This window comes from Nansenia antarctica (genome assembly GCF_963989245.1).
Source record: "Nansenia antarctica genome assembly, chromosome: 20".
NCBI lineage: Eukaryota > Metazoa > Chordata > Actinopteri > Argentiniformes > Microstomatidae > Nansenia > Nansenia antarctica.
The window spans coordinates 21,295,860-21,313,359 of NC_137693.1; the positions used below are offsets into that span (position 1 = coordinate 21,295,860).

The 17,500-nt window shown below is 45.0% G+C and overlaps 1 protein-coding gene across 1 annotated transcript; it reads left to right on the forward strand.

The window, feature by feature from the left end:
• Window positions 1–6,141: 6,141 nt before the first annotated feature.
• Window positions 6,142–11,482, forward strand: LOC308174473 (endoplasmic reticulum membrane sensor NFE2L1-like; the record flags this gene model as incomplete). Its single annotated transcript, XM_080549550.1, has 7 exons — window positions 6,142–6,156; window positions 6,380–6,558; window positions 7,174–7,313; window positions 8,308–8,405; window positions 9,025–9,153; window positions 9,383–9,812; window positions 10,698–11,482. The coding sequence occupies 7 exons, from the start codon at window positions 6,142–6,144 to the stop codon at window positions 11,480–11,482; spliced, it is 1,776 nt and encodes a 591-aa protein (XP_080405676.1).
• Window positions 11,483–17,500: the final 6,018 nt, after the last annotated feature.

Here is a 17,500-nt window from a genome sequence, read left to right on the forward strand (position 1 = left end):
CCTTTCGCTTGATAACACCAGTCCTAGCCATCATTTCAGGAGGTAGAAATTCTACAGTAACTGTAACAGCTAATGGGTATCCATAGAAACAAACAAATAGACTCGCCTATCATCTGCTTCTGGTCCTCATGGGGAACTGTAGCCATCATGGCCAGTATGGAGGCAGTCAGTGTCTCCTGGTCCTGGACATGGACATGGACAGCAGGCTGCTGCACGGGGACCTGTGGCTGGGGAGCCGTGTGCTGCTGGCGGTGGTGTACACCAGCTGTGGACTTGTTCTGGGGCACAGCATGCAGCCGTGTCAAAGCTTCGAAGGTAGCCAAGCGATGAGTGGGTCTCAGCTGAGCTGAGGAGTATTGGGCGGTTCCACAGTCCTGGGTCTGTGGAATGGCAGAAGCCATGAAGAGTCCAGGTGGGGGAGCAACCTGGTAGGGTAAGTTAGGTAGGAAGTCTGGGTTGGGAATGGCGCAGACGCTGGCCATCCTCTGTGCCATGTTCTGGTTGGTTCTGAGAGCCTGCCGCTCCTCCTTGCGCTGGGCCAGGGCCACGTACAGGGGCTTGTTGGCCACGATGCGGCCGTTCATCTCGGTCACGGCCTTGGTGGCCGCCTCGGGGGAGGAGAAGCGCACGAAGCCGAAGCCTTTGCTGCGTCCTTCCTCCGTCATCATCACCTTCGCGCTGGTGATGGTTCCGAAGCGGGAGAACTCTTTGTGCAGTCGGTCGTCGTCCAAGCGGTCGTGCAAGTTCTTCACGTACAGGTTGACACCCTGCTGGTAGAGAGAGAGCATGTTTAGTGAGATGTTTTGAATTGCTCAAATACATCAAGAATGTTTACCAAGACTATCAACTTATTTTTCTTATACACATAATAATGTTAGCTGTAGCTATCTGACCCAGTGACTAACACTGACAGATATTGACAGCTGACAGCTAGAGGGGGAGTGGTTGGGGGTGGGGTTAACCAGCTATTGTTACCGCCCATTAGCTGGCTGTGTGAAGGTGTGAAAAACAACCAACTCTTTAAACAGCTTTTTCTCTGGATTGTGGATTGTATGACACATCATTCGAAAGCGTACAATCTGTAGTTTAGTAGTACATAGAAAAATTGTTTAGTAGAACATTTAGTTTAGTAGAAAAATGCCTACTGGTTGCTTTGACTACTTTTCACCAGCAGCTGTCACATTTTTTTCTTCATAAACACACACCTGGTATGTGGTCCTGTGGCCCTGGTTCAGTTGCTCAAACTGGCTCTTCAGGACAGCCTGGCGCTCTCCTCTCTTCTGGGCCGCTTGGAACTCTGGGAAGTGGCCAATTTTCTGTGCAGCCTCCTCAGCCCAGTGGGCCTCCAGCGCAGCGACCGCTTCATCCACCTGGTAGCGCAGCGCCTCAGGAGACGCCAGCAGGCGCAGCAGATCACGGTTGTCCATCTCCAGCAGCATGCTCGTGACCTTGGGGGCGATGCTGGGGTGCATGCTGAGGATGGATGGGAAGAGACGCTCACCTGGAGGGAGGGGGGAGTAAATATCAGTAACAGTAACTGTTGTAACTTTAAAGGTTACCTGATCGATTGACAGTTAAAAGAGATTGATTAATATGTTACATGATTGATTGACAGTTAAAAGAGTTATTATTTATCGTTAAGGTAGTTAAAAAAAAAGAAGTACATTTCTGTTGTATTAGTTAAAGAATGGGTTTCAGAACTGCAGGTTCCAGAATGCCTTGCAGCAAGACGTCTCACAGAAGTTGACAGTTTGTTGTTTTTGAGAAATGCGAATTGTACCGTCCAGAATATGAAAGTGAATATCTAACAGCTTGTTTTATTGAATTGAAAGTGATCACAAGTGCATGTCAGCAGATTTGTATATAAATAACCTTTCGCTTGATAACACCAGTCATAGCCATCATTTCAGGAGGTAGAAATTCTACAGTAACTGTAACAGCTAATGGGTATCCATAGAAACAAACAAATAGACTCACCTATCATCTGCTTCTGGTCCTCATGGGGAACTGTAGCCATCATGGCCAGTATGGAGGCAATCAGTGTCTCCTGGTCCTGGACATGGACATGGACAGCAGGCTGCTGCACGGGGACCTGTGGCTGGGGAGCCGTGTGCTGCTGGCATAGAAACAAACAAATAGACTCACCTATCATCTGCTTCTGGTCCTCATGGGGAACTGTAGCCATCATGGCCAATATGGAGGCAGTCAGTGTCTCCTGGTCCTGGACATGGACAGCAGGCTGCTGCACGGGGACCTGTGGCTGGGGAGCCGTGTGCTGCTGGCGGTGGTGTACACCAGCTGTGGACTTGTTCTGGGGCACAGCGTGCAGCCGTGCCATAGCTGGATCACCATCTGCAACGGCAGGGTGCTTTCTCAAGGCCTGGGTAGCTGAGAGGGGAAGATAAGCATAACCAAAGGGATATTTATGGCAAATGTTTGGATAGTGCTCTTGTCTCTATGTCAGGGGTCCCCACACCTTCTGAAACATCCCATTCAAGCACCTTTCAAGGACTTTCAAGACTCGATTCCCTCAAATTCAAGGACTCAACACGGCATAGTTTGAGACAGAAGTAGTTGACGAGCTGAGTAAAACATTATTTTTTTAGATAGAGAGAGAGAGAGGGGGGGGGGGGGGGGGAATTCAAGCACATTCAATGACCCATGTCTATTTTCCCAAAACTTTTAAGACCTTGATTTCTTTTTCTCAAATTCACAAACAACTTTCAAGGATTTCAAGGATCCGTGGGAACCCTGCTATGCGCAGGGTTGCTTCACTAAATAAACTGACCTATGTGCTGAGACGTCATCCTACGGGGCACCTGGGAGGGTGTGGCCTTCATAGCCTCGAAGGTCTGAGGCCCGGTAGCCCATGGAGACGTGGTGGTGTCGTCGGGCGTGTTCTGGAAGTGCTGAGGTTTCGCCTCAGGTTCGAAGGTAGCCAAGCGATGAGTGGGTCTCAGCTGAGCTGAGGAGTATTGGGCGGTTCCACAGTCCTGGGTCTGTGGAATGGCAGAAGCCATGAAGAGTCCAGGTGGGGGAGCAACCTGGTAGGGTAAGTTAGGTAGGAAGTCTGGGTTGGGAACGGCGCAGACGCTGGCCATCCTCTGTGCCATGTTCTGGTTGGTTCTGAGAGCCTGCCGCTCCTCCTTGCGCTGGGCCAGGGCCACGTACAGGGGCTTGTTGGCCACGATGCGGCCGTTCATCTCGGTCACGGCCTTGGTGGCCGCCTCGGGGGAGGAGAAGCGCACGAAGCCGAAGCCTTTGCTGCGTCCTTCCTCCGTCATCATCACCTTCGCGCTGGTGATGGTTCCGAAGCGGGAGAACTCTTTGTGCAGTCGGTCGTCGTCCAAGCGGTCGTGCAAGTTCTTCACGTACAGGTTGACACCCTGCTGGTAGAGAGAGAGCATGTTTAGTGAGATGTTTTGAATTGCTCAAATACATCAAGAATGTTTACCAAGACTATCAACTTATTTTTCTTATACACATAATAATGTTAGCTGTAGCTATCTGACCCAGTGACTAACACTGACAGATATTGACAGCTGACAGCTAGAGGGGGAGTGGTTGGGGGTGGGGTTAACCAGCTATTGTTACCGCCCATTAGCTGGCTGTGTGAAGGTGTGAAAAACAACCAAGTCTTTAAACAGCTTTTTCTCTGGATTGTGGATTGTATGACACATCATTCGAAAGCGTACAATCTGTAGTTTAGTAGTACATAGAAAAATAGTTTAGTAGAAAATTTAGTTTAGTAGAAAAATGCCTACTGGTTGCTTTGACTACTTTTCACCAGCAGCTGTCACATTTTTTCCTTCATAAACACACACCTGGTATGTGGTCCTGTGGCCCTGGTTCAGTTGCTCAAACTGGCTCTTCAGGACAGCCTGGCGCTCTCCTCTCTTCTGGGCCCGGCCCACGTAGACCCGCCTCCCGTTTATCTCCTGGCCGTTCATCTCCTCGACGGCCCTCTTGGCGTTCTCGTGCCTCTCGAAGTTGACGAATCCAAAACCCACGGATCTACCAGCGCCATCAGTCATGACCCGGACGCTCAGGGCCGGTCCGAATCTCTCAAACCTCTCCTTCAGGCGTCGGTCGTCCATATCCTCCCCAAAGTTCTTGACGTACACGTTAGTGAACTCTCGCTCTTTGCGAGACTCCGCAGAGGCATAGAGTGAGAGCATCATAGTGTCTCTCTGCTGGGCTAAGTGTGCAGCTAAAGCAGCCTGGTTCTATTCTTCCAGGCCTAGTGAGGCCTAATTACTAAGTGTCAATGCCCGTCATAGTGTCTCTCTGCTGGGCTAAGTGAGTAGATAAAGCAGCCTGGTTCTATTCTTCCAGGCCTAGTGAGGACTAATTACCAAGTGTCCATGCGGTGACTTTCGGATAGCGAGAGTTGGAGAAAAACTGTGAGAAGAACGAATAACTAATCTATCTATCTAGCTCTTCACAGAGGAATGACAGGTAAATGAATTTTACCTGTGTACTGCAGCTGGATTCTAGAACCCCAGCTGCATGTTCTACATTGTTATGACATCACATGGTGACATCCTTAATGACTGAAGAATTCTAACTTTGGTCATTGTTACATCACAGTCTGGACCCTATCAGGAGCTCTCATTCAATGTCACTTCGACTATGCCGTAACATCATGGTACTATAGAACCACAAAGGCCCAAAAAACAAGACTCCAGACAGCCCAAAATAAACTGGTTAGGCTTTTGCTAGGCCTCAACCCTAGGACACATCTAACCGCTGCTCATTTTTTGAGCCTTGATTGGCTACGAGTAGTTGACAGAGTGCAGCAGCTTGCACTGGGCCTGGTCTTCAAGATACGCTACACCACAAAGACACCCAAGTACCTGTCAACATACTTCCAAAAAGTGAACAACGTCCACACATACAACACCAGAGGAAGCTCCACGAACCACGTTCAACCGCGTTGCACCACAAACAAGGGGTTAAACTCGTTTGCAAACTATGCAGTAAAAATGTGGAACGCCCTTCCTATAATCTTAAAGGAGTGCAAAACACTGCCCACCTTCAAAACCACTCTCAAAAAACATTTACAGGAGGCTGCAATCCGTAACTGGACCCTCTAAAACAACAAAAACAAAAACAAAAATCAGATTAAAAGACCCGAACTACCCACTGTACATACTTTGTGTTTTGTCCCCCGCCCCCACCTGTGGTGTATGTCCCCACCTGTCCTACCCGATACCTTATGTTTTGTTGTAATGTTCTTCCCATGATGGATGTACGTTTATCTTGTAGATAGTAATAGTTATTTGTCTGTATTATCTTGTAGATAGTACTAGTTTTTTTCTTATGTCTGTCTTACATGTAACGATGAATTGAAAATCAAGGACCCCAATTGAAATAAGCCAGTGGCTTTCTTGGGTTTTTATCCTTTTAGTTGACCTTGTATGTAATATGTACTTTCATGTACCTACTTCTGCAAACATTCTAATAAAGTTTTCAATCAATCAATCAAACAATTCCAGCCTAACTACAGTCTAAGAATAGCTCAATCCACCCAAAACCAGCCCAAAACCTAGATTGTCAGAAAACCGCTATTTACTATTGGGTAGGTGCCCATTGGGTAGGAGGCCTGTATGTCTGTTGCCAATGATATTTGTCAAATAAAATGTGATCAAAAGTAACCCATTCGTCGGGAATACGCCCCACCTGGCAACCCTGGGTCAAATAATTGACTGCCACAGTTGCAGTCCAGTACCCAGGACGGGTAGAACATTGTCCATTAGAAACAGAAGGGATATGAAGTTGGAATACAATTCTCATCAGCATAAAATGTGTTATTTTAATATAGGAATAATACGCTTTTAAAAATGGATCATGTTAGAAGTATTATGCTTTGTGTGTGCACAATGGGGGAGGGGGGTATATATCAATATATCAAAATATATCAAAATATAGTGGGTGAGGGTAAGACAGATAGATTGCTGCCAGAGAGACTCAGCCTTGAATGGCAGCTTGCACCTGATGTGTGGCAATTTTGGTGTCTTGCCCTCACCCTCACCCTCCGCCTCCCTCCACTCCCCCCTCCCTAAGGGGAATGAGTTAAAGTAACAAATAATATTTCAAATAAAGGAATATATTTTATGTCATGCCAAATGTCACCATCAGATGGCGCTCAGTCCTGTGGGAGAGAGAGAGCCAGCCAGCCAGCCAGCCGTGAAATAAGAGAGATTGTTTCCCCCAAAATATCAGTTATTCACGAAGAATTTAAATAAAACAATGAAATAAAAATAACCATAACCCTAAATATTTAAATAAGCATATTTGTCGGGAGAAAATCCTGTCTGAGGTGACATCCTGTCTGAGGTCACATCCTGTCTGAGGTCACATCCTGTCTCTGCTGCAGTACTTCACTAGCCGTCTGAAGGAGCCCTCGGTGGGCGTGGTCCAACCGAGAGCCAATCAGACGGAGGGAGAGGCGGACCAGCACAGCGTGCTGGAGGCCAAGTTCAACAACGTGATGACGCTCTGCGCCATGGCCTCCCTGCTGCTGTTCACCTGCCTCAACTCCTTCATACACCACCTGTAAGACCACAACACAACCACACCCTAACACAACCACACCCTGACCCCTGACCCTAACACAACCACACCCTGACCCTAACAGAACCACACCCTGTCCCTAACAGAACCACACCCTGTCCCTAACACAACCACACCCTAACACAACCACACCCTGACCCTAACACAACCACACCCTAACACAACCACACCCTGACCCTAACACAATCACACCCTGACCCTAACACAACCACACCCTGACCCTGACCCTAACACCACCACACCCTAACACAACCACACCCTGACCCTGAGCCTAACACAACCACACCCTAACACAACCACACCCTAACACATCCACACCCTGACCCTAACACAACCACACCCTGACCCTAACACAACCACACCCTGACACAACCACACCCTGACCCTGACCCTAACACAACCACACCCTGACACAACCACACCCTGACCCAACACAACCACACCCTGACCCCAACATAACCACAGACCGTAAGCTAGGTTAGCTAAGGCCTGACTATGACATCTAGTTTAGGGTCCAATTTATGATCTGCGTGTGTGTGTGCGTGTGTGCGTCCGTGTGTGTGTGTGTGTGTGTGCGTGTGTGCGTGTGTCCTGCAGCATTCCTCAGAAGGTGCGTGTGGCGGGCAGCCTGGGGGTGATCATCAGGGTGTTCCTCGTCACGGCCGTCCTGGTGAAGGTCCCCATGAACCCCCTCCCCTTCTTTGTCATCACCATGATTAAGATCGTCATCATCAACTGTAAGACCTGCTCTCTCGCTCCCCCTCTCCCTCTCTCCCTCCCCCTCTCCCTCTCTCACTCTCTCTCCCTCTCCCTCTCTCCCTCTCACTCTCTCTCCCTCTCACTCCCTCTCTCCCTCTCTCCCCCTCTCACTCTCTCCCTCTCACTCTCTCTCACTCTCACTCCCTCTCTCCCCCTCTCCCCCTCTCACTCTCTCTCCCTCTCACTCTTGTTGCTGTTGTTGCTGATTATCTTGTTGATGTTGTTGATTATGTTGTTGTTGTTGTTGTTGTTGTTGATGTTGTTGTTGTTGACAGTCTGTTTGGCATGGCGGCGTTGCTTCCTGCGTCCTACACCACGCCCATCATGAGCGGCCAGGGCCTCGCTGGCACCTTTGCTGCCTTCTCCTTGATCTGCGCCATCGCTAGTAAGTCCTGCGGGGGGTGTATGGGGAGGGGGTGGAGGGAGGGGTGTGTGTGTGTGTGGGAGGGGGGGGGGGGTAGCGTCTGTTATACTGTTATAATGACATGCTGAAGCCAAAACTAAGGGTGCGTTCGTAAATTCACTCTGAGAATGCTCTGAGTTCATAGAGCTCTGAAATCAGTTAATTTACGAACAGTCAAGTCTTTACGAACTAACTGTAAACATGGCAGACACCAACGATAACATTACCATCATTATCGTTGACCTTAGCCAGCTTTCTGTTACTAACTGTAGTGTTGTTGACAGTAGATACTCGTTAACTAATGTTGCCATTTTCTGCATCTTTTATTGAAATGAACGTTAATTCATCCCATGTAAAACGAACCCACGAACGCACCCAAAGTCTTAAAAGATAAGATATGAATCTGCCCTAATAAAGCAGGATTTGGAACTGTGATTAATCCCTCCCTCTCCTCTCCTCCCCTCCCCTGCCCTCCTCTGGTCCCCTCCCTCTCCCGTTCTCTCCCCTCCCCTCCCTCTCCCACTCCCTCCGCTCCCCTCCCTCTCCCCCTCACTCCCCTCCTCCCCCAGGTGGTTCGGCCATGGAAGATTCAGCGTTTGGTTATTTCATCACTGCCTGTGCTGTCATCCTATTTGCCGTTGTGACCTACGTGATCCTCCCTAAACTGGTACCAAGGCCACGCCCTCTGTCCCTTAGCCACACCCTCTGTCCCTTAGCCACGCCCCTCTACTATACTACTATACTACACTACTACTACTATACTACTATACTACTACTACACTACTATAATACCACACTACTACTACTACTATACTACTATACTACTACTACTATACTACTACTACTATACTACTACTACTACTATACTACACTACTACTATAATACTATACTACTACTACTATACTACTACTACTACTACTATAATACTATACTACTACACTACTATAATAGTACACTACTACTACAACTACTATAATACTAAACTACTACTACACTACTACTACTACTATAATACTACACTACTAACACTACTACTACTACACCACTGCTACTACTACTACTACTACTACTACTACTACTACTACTACTACTACTACTATAATACTACTATTACACTACTACTACTATACATCCTCACAACTGAGCAGTTGGTTGAGGATTCACACCTTCATCTCGAACAGCCAAATACTTACTCTCAGAGTAGTTAAAAATGAAGTTCAAAATAGCGAACCATCAAGTAGGTAATTGTGTATGCTTTGTTCATTACCTGTGCTGTGCATTACAGGGTCTGCTTGGTAGCAGTGCTGCTCTGCCATCATCCTCTCTGTCTGGTCCTAATGAACCCCCTCCTCCCACCATCGACATTGAACAGCACTGGAGCCATTTCCTGTCCCTTCCTGTCTCTGAATTTGATGTAAGTTGTATACCATGTGTACCCTGATATCATGCTGATATAAAAGATTTTTTACATTTTTATTTTATTTATTTTTTACGAACACTGACACAGTTCAAGTTACAACATTTAATCACAAAAAAAGCGAAATGTATTAGTTTCTGAAAAACCCCTACCATCCTAATAGACCTGTGTGTATTATTGTTATTATTATTATTGGAAAATGAGTGCATGCTTCTGTCTTCAGCAGGATTTAGATCCATTGGTCCCTCAGCAGTTGTCTGACCTGGACACGGGCATCTCCAATGCCATCAGCCAGGATGTGAGTCTAAGAGATGCCATGGTAACAGGAAGTGGAGCCTTTGACATGGTCTCACAAAGGGGTGAAGCTATGTCACAGCAACGAGGACCCCTCCTCCGACTCGAGTCCACAAACTCTTCCCATTCTGACTCACCACCGGGAACAATGACAGGGCTGGCTGCACTCCCTTTCACTGCTGTCGGCAACGGAACTCGGAACGTGACGTCCCACGGTGCACTAGATGAGGCAGTGTTCGATCAGATCAAGCTGGGCTGGGAGGGCCTGGACACCATCGACCACCATCAGCTGATGGAAAGTTTGGAGGGCATAGACGCTCAGGCCCTGGCCCAGAGCAGCTGTCAAGGCCCCGCCTCCCCAGGTAAATTGCTGGATTTCCAGTTTTGCATTTTCTCTTTGTGTCTGTTGTATTGAAAAGTAGCACAAGATATATTCTAGGATGCACCGAATGTTCGACCATCGAAATTATTCGGGCAAAAAAAGCACATTCGGTGTTCGTCCATTAGGTGTGAAAAGACCAAATGTTTAGCAAGAAGTTTTTTTTATGACACGATCAAACAGTGCAAGCAAATCATGCTGTTCTGTGAACGAGATGAGCATTGGGTGATGACTACTGCCAAGTCATATAATTACAGCAAACATGTCGACAGCATCTGTTCTCTGAACGACAATGAGAGGCACATTCCGACATTAAGACTTTCATTTTCGCGAGTGTTGCTGAAAATCAATGACCCACTCGCTAGTCAACTAACATAGCTTGTTTTGTAAGCCTGCTAACAATGTAAAGTAGTGTTATAGTTAACTAGGTAGCAGTGGGGATTACTCACCGAATCCAATGTATTGCAATATTTTGGCTTAACTAGTGAGTGTAATGTGATTTTGAATGTATTTCAGTTTTTCTAAATAAAAGTCTGAACATTTTCATTGGTGACATGTTCCCCCTTTCACCAGCCACTGTCACAATTTTTACATCTTTCATGAAATGAGGAAATATTACGTAACAAAGTATATACAATTTCAAACACGTTAATTTGATCATTATCATTTTACATGAATAAGCATACAAGCATGAATAAAAAGCTATATTTATTGAATTTATGCATTGGTCCAAAAATTGGCAAAATAAATGAAAAAACTGCCGGTACGTATTTCGGTATTCGGCCAAGTGTTTCCTTAAGTTCGGTTTTGGCTTCGGCCAAGAATGTTCATTTCGGTGCATCCCTAATATATTCACTTTATTCCCCAGGCTCATCTGATGTGTCTTCGTCTTCTTCGTTCTGCGAGGATGAGGGCGGAGCTACGGGCTACAGCAGTGAGGTTGACTCCCTCCCCTCTAAGGGCATTTCTGACTATGCCACGACATGGTCCCCCGTGGATCTGAGTGAAAGTGTATGGCATGACCACAGCTACTCCTCTCCAGATTTCTCACAGACATTAACAACACTTTCCCACAAAGCCATCAAACAAGAGCCTCTTAGCGAGGAAGAGGAGGATGAGGGGGAGGATGAAGAGCAGGAGCTCAGCCGCAGCGTTGCATATCCCGTTCTCGGCGCCGCCCGGGCGTTGTATATCCCGTTCTCGGCGCCGGAAATTGTCAGCATGCCTGTGGAGGAGTTCCTGGAGCTTCTTGAAGGGCACGGTCTCTCCTCTGCTCAGGTGACCTTGCTGAGGGACATTCGGAGGCGTGGCAAGAACAATCTGGCAGTGCAGAATTGCCGCAAACGCAAGCTGGATGTCATCACAGGGCTCCAGGGGGAGGTGGAGAGGCTGCAGGCCCAGAGGGACCGGCTTCTCAGGGAGAGACAACATACAGCCAAGGCACTGGGTGCTGCAGGGCAGGAGGTCGAGCAGCTGTCCAGGGATGTCCTTACCAGGCTGAGAGACAGCTCTGGACGACCTCTGACCCCAGAAAGATACACCCTGCAGTGCGAGGCCAACGGAAGGGTGGTAGTACAGCCTTTAAGAAGGTCAGTTGTTGCTACTACGGCAGGAGGTAAAACAGACAAAAGGAAGAAGGAGAAGAAGCCGTGATGCAGCGAAGGCTGCTGGGACTAGAAGTGTTTTGTTTTTTAGGTGTTTGGGTTTTGCATTTTTCTAACTTACTGGCTTGGTGATGGCTGGTCATGAAACTGTTTCTGTGTGTGTGTGTGTGTGTGTGTGTGTGTGTGTGTGTGTGTGTGTGTGTGTGTGTGTGTGTGTGTGTGTGTGTGAACTTACTGGCTTGGTGATGGCTGGTCATGAAACTGTTTCTGTGTGTGTGAACTTACTGGCTTGGTGATGGCTGGTCATGAAACTGTTTCCGGATATTTGTCTTTGGTCTTGTCTGGACTCTCCAACCAAGAGAGCCTGAGAAGGCAGAAACTTGCTACAAAACCACACAAACACATCTGTAAATACAAATATTGCAAAAATATGTGTGATGGAAGTTTACCTGGAAAAACAAATGTAGCTCGAACACTGGACTCTTTTACAACATACATGAAAGGGTGTAGACCATTATATACTACAACCTACCTTGTAGCAGCTACACAAATGGTACTGCAACTTGAAATAATCTGGCTAAGAATATATTTCCCCTCAGAAATGCTTCAATAGTAATTTACCATTTAAGTTTGTAATTTAATTTAAATATAATGGTAATTTACCATTAAAGCATTTCTGAGGGGAAATATATTCTTAGCCAGAGAATTTCAGGTTGCAGTATCATTATGTGTAGCTCCTACAACGTAAGTTTGAAATTTAAAAACAAATGATTAATTATTTAAAGGTAGACTCCACGGTATGGAGCAACCATGAAATAGCGGGACAACAGAGAAGACAGAGATAATGGCATAATTGAAGCAGAATAACTGTCCATGCTTTGTCACACAGCTATCACGTTGTAATAGGGTTGGGCGGTAATACTGTATACCGCGGTATTTGAAAATAGAGTGTTTGTCCAGCAACACTGTCTGTGTGGTTGAAGACGCTATGGAAGTGATGACAGAATCTTTTTTTTTGTAAACAATGTCATTTGTCAAACAAATAATGCTGTCAAACTCCCCAGGAGAAGGATACGCAATTCACAGCACTCGTCTGCCGTAACCACGTTCTGCGCACTGTGCTTTGTACTAGAGTGAGTGTTTCCCATACATAGACAAAATTGTCTAATTTGTCCCGCCATAAGCCCTATTCGCACGGGATTAGTATTATTTGGTGACCTCTAATTTATAAATTCCCCCCCCCGACGTCTGTGTGGCACATTTGGACGGGATAAGCGAAGCCTGTGTTTTACTGGAATTTATGAACATTCCCCCAGATATGATATCAGGGCTCTGTGTAACATCCGCTTCATGAACAACAAGCGCAACAGGCATTGGTTAGTTCTCGAACACACAGCAAAAAGTGGCTGAGAAAACAAGCTCACATCAAATTGCCAGAGCTAGGGTCCACCTAGGGTCCACCTTTAACCAGCCGCTGTCACAAATTCATCATTTGAAGTTGGCGACTCCCTCAAAGCCCTACAATGTGATTTAGAATCCTGCGGTAATACCGTATGGCGCAGTGACATTTTAACGGTGTCAAAAATGTAGTACCGCCCAACCCAACGTTTTAATGCTGTGATCCTGCACCTCGTCATATTGCTGTTCCTATCTTTTAAAACTCAATTGTTGACTTATGGCAGTATCAGAAGTTTGTGTTGACTATTGACTCAATGTTGTACCCTCTGATGGTTCTAAATACTTTGTTCTCTCTTAGTCCCTAATTCTGAGGTATTACATTAAAATAATTACTCAAACATATTTGTATTCCCAGTGTATGTCAATGATACTATTCAAAAGGCCTTGATTTAATTTCCCCAAATATGTTAATAGTTATGCGTATCAGTGAAACTGATGTACATATTGCTAAAAAAAAAAAAAGAAGAAAAAAAAGAATTCTCATTCAAAATGATTTATTTGTTTCATTTTCAACATACTTCTCCTATTTTTAACCAGTTTCAGGGTTTTGAGTCAGATGGCTTTCATTCTACCTCACAACTCATTGGTTTGGATGGTTTGGCAGTTTGGGGAGATGCATTTCTTTCGTTGCATGGGGGGAAACAAGGCCACTCAAGTTGCTGCAAATGCTTCTCTGTTGGTCAATGTGGGCGCCAACATGGACCCAACCACCTCTCAGTGAAATAATGCTCACCCACCACTTTTTCTGTTAGAAAATATGGAATGCTTGTGTGTATGAATGTATGTATGTATTATTTCTGATTTGCTCAATGAGAGATTGGAGAAGATGTATTGTGGAAAAAATAGACAAAACAGTTATACAGAGTTCTAATAGAAAGTCAGTTGGAGTTAAAGAATAACTTTGGAATGGATGAAAGATCTATGCAGTTGTTGTTTTCTTTGAATAAACACCTTGGGACACCCTTCTATGATACATTGAACAGTTGCTTTTTTCTTTTCTTGTTTGCTTTTTTGTTAGGCACTTTTAGTTTGTATGTGACTCTGTGTGAACGTGTGTGTGTGTGTGTGTGTGTGTGTGTGTGTGTGTGTGTGTGCGTGTGTGTGTGTGTGTTGTGTGCACTTGCATGCACACAAAGGTTTTATGTGTGTAAGAGTACATGAGTCCTGAGTTATTTTCCTTTTTAATGTTTAATGTTTCTTTTTGTACAATTTCTTATTTAATTTTTGGGTTTGACCATGTATATTCTTTCTTTGCTCAGCTGAGATTGATTGTGTTATTTTGAAAAAGGATGCTGAAAACTGAGTATGAAACTAGTTTTTCTGAGAGCACTAATGATGTTATTGGTGACATGGTTAAAATAAAAGTAAAAACGTATATGCCTCTGTTTTTGTTCTCAAATTTAATTTGATAATTTTTGCCATTTAGCAGACGCTTTTATCCAAAGCGACTTACAATTACGAATTACAGGGACATTCCCCCTGGAGTAACTGAGGGCTAAGTGCCTTACCCAAGGGCACACTAGTGGTGGTGTGGTTTCAGGCGGGATTTGAACTCACAACCTTCCGATCACAAGTCCAACTCACTATCCACTAGACCACCATGGGGGTCCAGTGTTTGCTGTCGACTCTTCCACTTCAGGGCCCTGTTCAAATACATGCATACTCCCTTTGTTTCTTACCTCTATATGGGAGAGCTCACTGAGTTTGGTCACAATTGGTCAGACCTCCACTTGTTATTAGTGTTGCTTGTCATCGGCTAATTAGCCTAACTATTGTAATGACTAGTTTGTAAGGAAATGTAGCCTACTGCCTTAGCACCCCAACATACAAGCATGAACACTTTTGGCAGAGGCAGATAATGAAAAAGCAAGAGAACCCTAGAGGACCACAGAACTGCACACATCCACAGAGATGATTTATCTGCCCCACAAGCTTTTTGGATGCACAAATGTTGATGTACATCCACAAACATAAACACATTTTGCTGACATTTCACAGTCTGTGTGACATAGTATTTCACTTTAAAGGGACAATCTGGAATTTGTATATCAATGTGACACAGAGCTCTCTGCAGCCTGCAGTGAAGCTCTGTAGTTCGGCTGGTGTCTGTACAGTAGATGGTTATCTCTGACACATTCACGCCTACCTCCTGGAGAATGTTCCTATCATTTATAATAATTTTGCCATTTAGCAGACGCTTTTAATCCAAAGCGATTTACAATTACAAATTACAGGGACATTCCCCCTGGAGTAACTGAGGACTAAGTGCCTTACTCAAGGGCACACTAGTAGTGGTGTGGTTTCAGGCGGGATTTGAACTCACAACCTTCCGATCACAAGTCCAACTCACTATCCACTAGACCACCACTACCCCTAATCTGTTCCTAATCTGCTGGACAGTTGTTTTAGGGTTTTTCTAAATTATGGTGAGCATTCATCCACTGTAGAAGTCTTCCTTGGCCTACCAAGCTGTTTGCAACTGCTGAGCTCACCAAAGTTGTCTGTCTTTTTAATTATTTACCAAACTGTTGTTTTTGGTAAGACAAAGATGTTGGCTATTCTGATATTTCAGCCTAATAGTGGCTTCCATGACTTTCATTGACATCTCTTTGGTCCTCGTGTTGACTCACCGATAGCAGACTCCAAAGGCAACATTGACAGTTCTGTTATGCCTGCACACATTATTTGACACAACACATTTGCCTAACCAGAAACACCTGTCAAGCCAATGTCCCATTACTTTTGATGCCCTGAAATAGGGGGTATTAATACTAGTGTTGTCATTTTTAAATGGTGATTGTAAATACATACTGTGTACAATATCTTCTAGCTGAGAATCTCCACTTTAACCTAATAGTCATTGTTTGATGTCAAATAAACACTTTTGGACTATAAAGCCGAAAGAAGAAAAAAATCAATGTCTACAGAGGGCACTGTATTATTATTCTTAAATATAATGTACAATGCCATGATCTAATTCAACTGTCTTACCCCTTCAGAACCGATCATATACACTTGTTTTACTCCATTGTTTGTTAATAACAATATGAATGAATGAATGAATGAATGAATGGTCTTTATTGTCATTAATACAGTACAGGTACCATACAACGAAATGTAGGAGGGGGAGGGCTCCCCTGGTGCTAGGAGAAAGACTAAAAACAAGAGGGCCAAGGTTAAAATAAAAAAGGGAAAAGAGCTGGTTTACATAAAGGCTATGTACACTATCTACTATACTATACTACTATACTATACAATAAAACACTGTGCTGTACTCTATGCTATGCTATAAATATCCTAACTTTTCCTATATCTGAACCTTATGTACACAAGAGTTGTCCTATTGCACATAGTATTGTTGCACATTCATTTTAAAGTGTCGCAGTTAGCAGGTTTGAAATGTTCACAGTTATATTTCAATATTGCACTTATGTTTACAATCTAGTAGCTGCCATCAAGTTGTCTAGATTGTCCAGGGCCTAGAACCTAGGTCTTTGCTGTTTTCAGGGCCTGGATGGCCCTAGGGTAGAAGCTGAGCTTCAGTCTATTTGATATACAGTACAGGCCAAAAGTTTGGACACACCTTCTCATTCAATGTGTTTCCTTTATTTTCATGACTATTTACATTGTAGATTCTCACTGAAGGCATCAAAACTATGAATGAACTTCTTTTATCTATTTTTCACCAGTATGGGAGCATTTCAGGTTATACAATTAACTGGTCCAAGTCGGCTTTCCTTCCCATCAATGAGGCCTCAAGGCAGGCATCACTACCATCAGATATCCCAGTGGTTGACCATTTCAAATATCTAGGTTTATCAATCTATCCATCACTACAAACTACAATACCTTATAATTATAACTCTACCTTGAAACAAGTGGAGACGGATCTGGAGCGCTGGTCATCTATTCCCAACTCTTTCCGATCTAGAGTTTCCATTATTAAGATGAACATCTTGCCCCGGGTTAACTTCTGTAGTGCTATGCTCCCCTTGGCTTCACCTGCTGGACACTGGGACAAACTACATACATTGGTCTCCAGGTATGTCTGGAAAGGGAAACGCCCACGGATGAAAATGTCCACTCTGCAGAAACACACATCCTCTGGTGGTCTTGGATTGCCTAATTTCCAGTTTTATTTTTGGTCAACAACCCTTCGTGCTCTTCACACCTGGCTCAACCCAGATGCACAAGTAGCCTGGCGATCTCTGGAGGAGAAGTTGGTGAGCCCACATAGGCTTCAGGATGTTATCTCTTCTAACATTCCTCTCAAAACCTGTAAATCCAAGTTTGGCCCTTTAATCTCTCATCTTGTCGCCACATGGAGAACTGTAGAAATGCAGGCCAACATTCATCTGAAGTTCCATCCTTACATTCCGTTATTTAATAACTTTGCCATTTGCTCAGGAGGTCGCCCCATTTCCTTCCCTCAGTGGAGTGGAAGAGGGGTTTACACCCTATCTGACATCACTGTAGGTAATGAATTTAGATCATTTCAAGACCTGCAATCTCACTTTAATTTACCTGGCACCTCTTTCTTTTTCTACCTCCAGCTCCGCAGTGCCCTACGGGCATACGGAGTCCCCTGGGGAGAAGACTTGAAGGTACA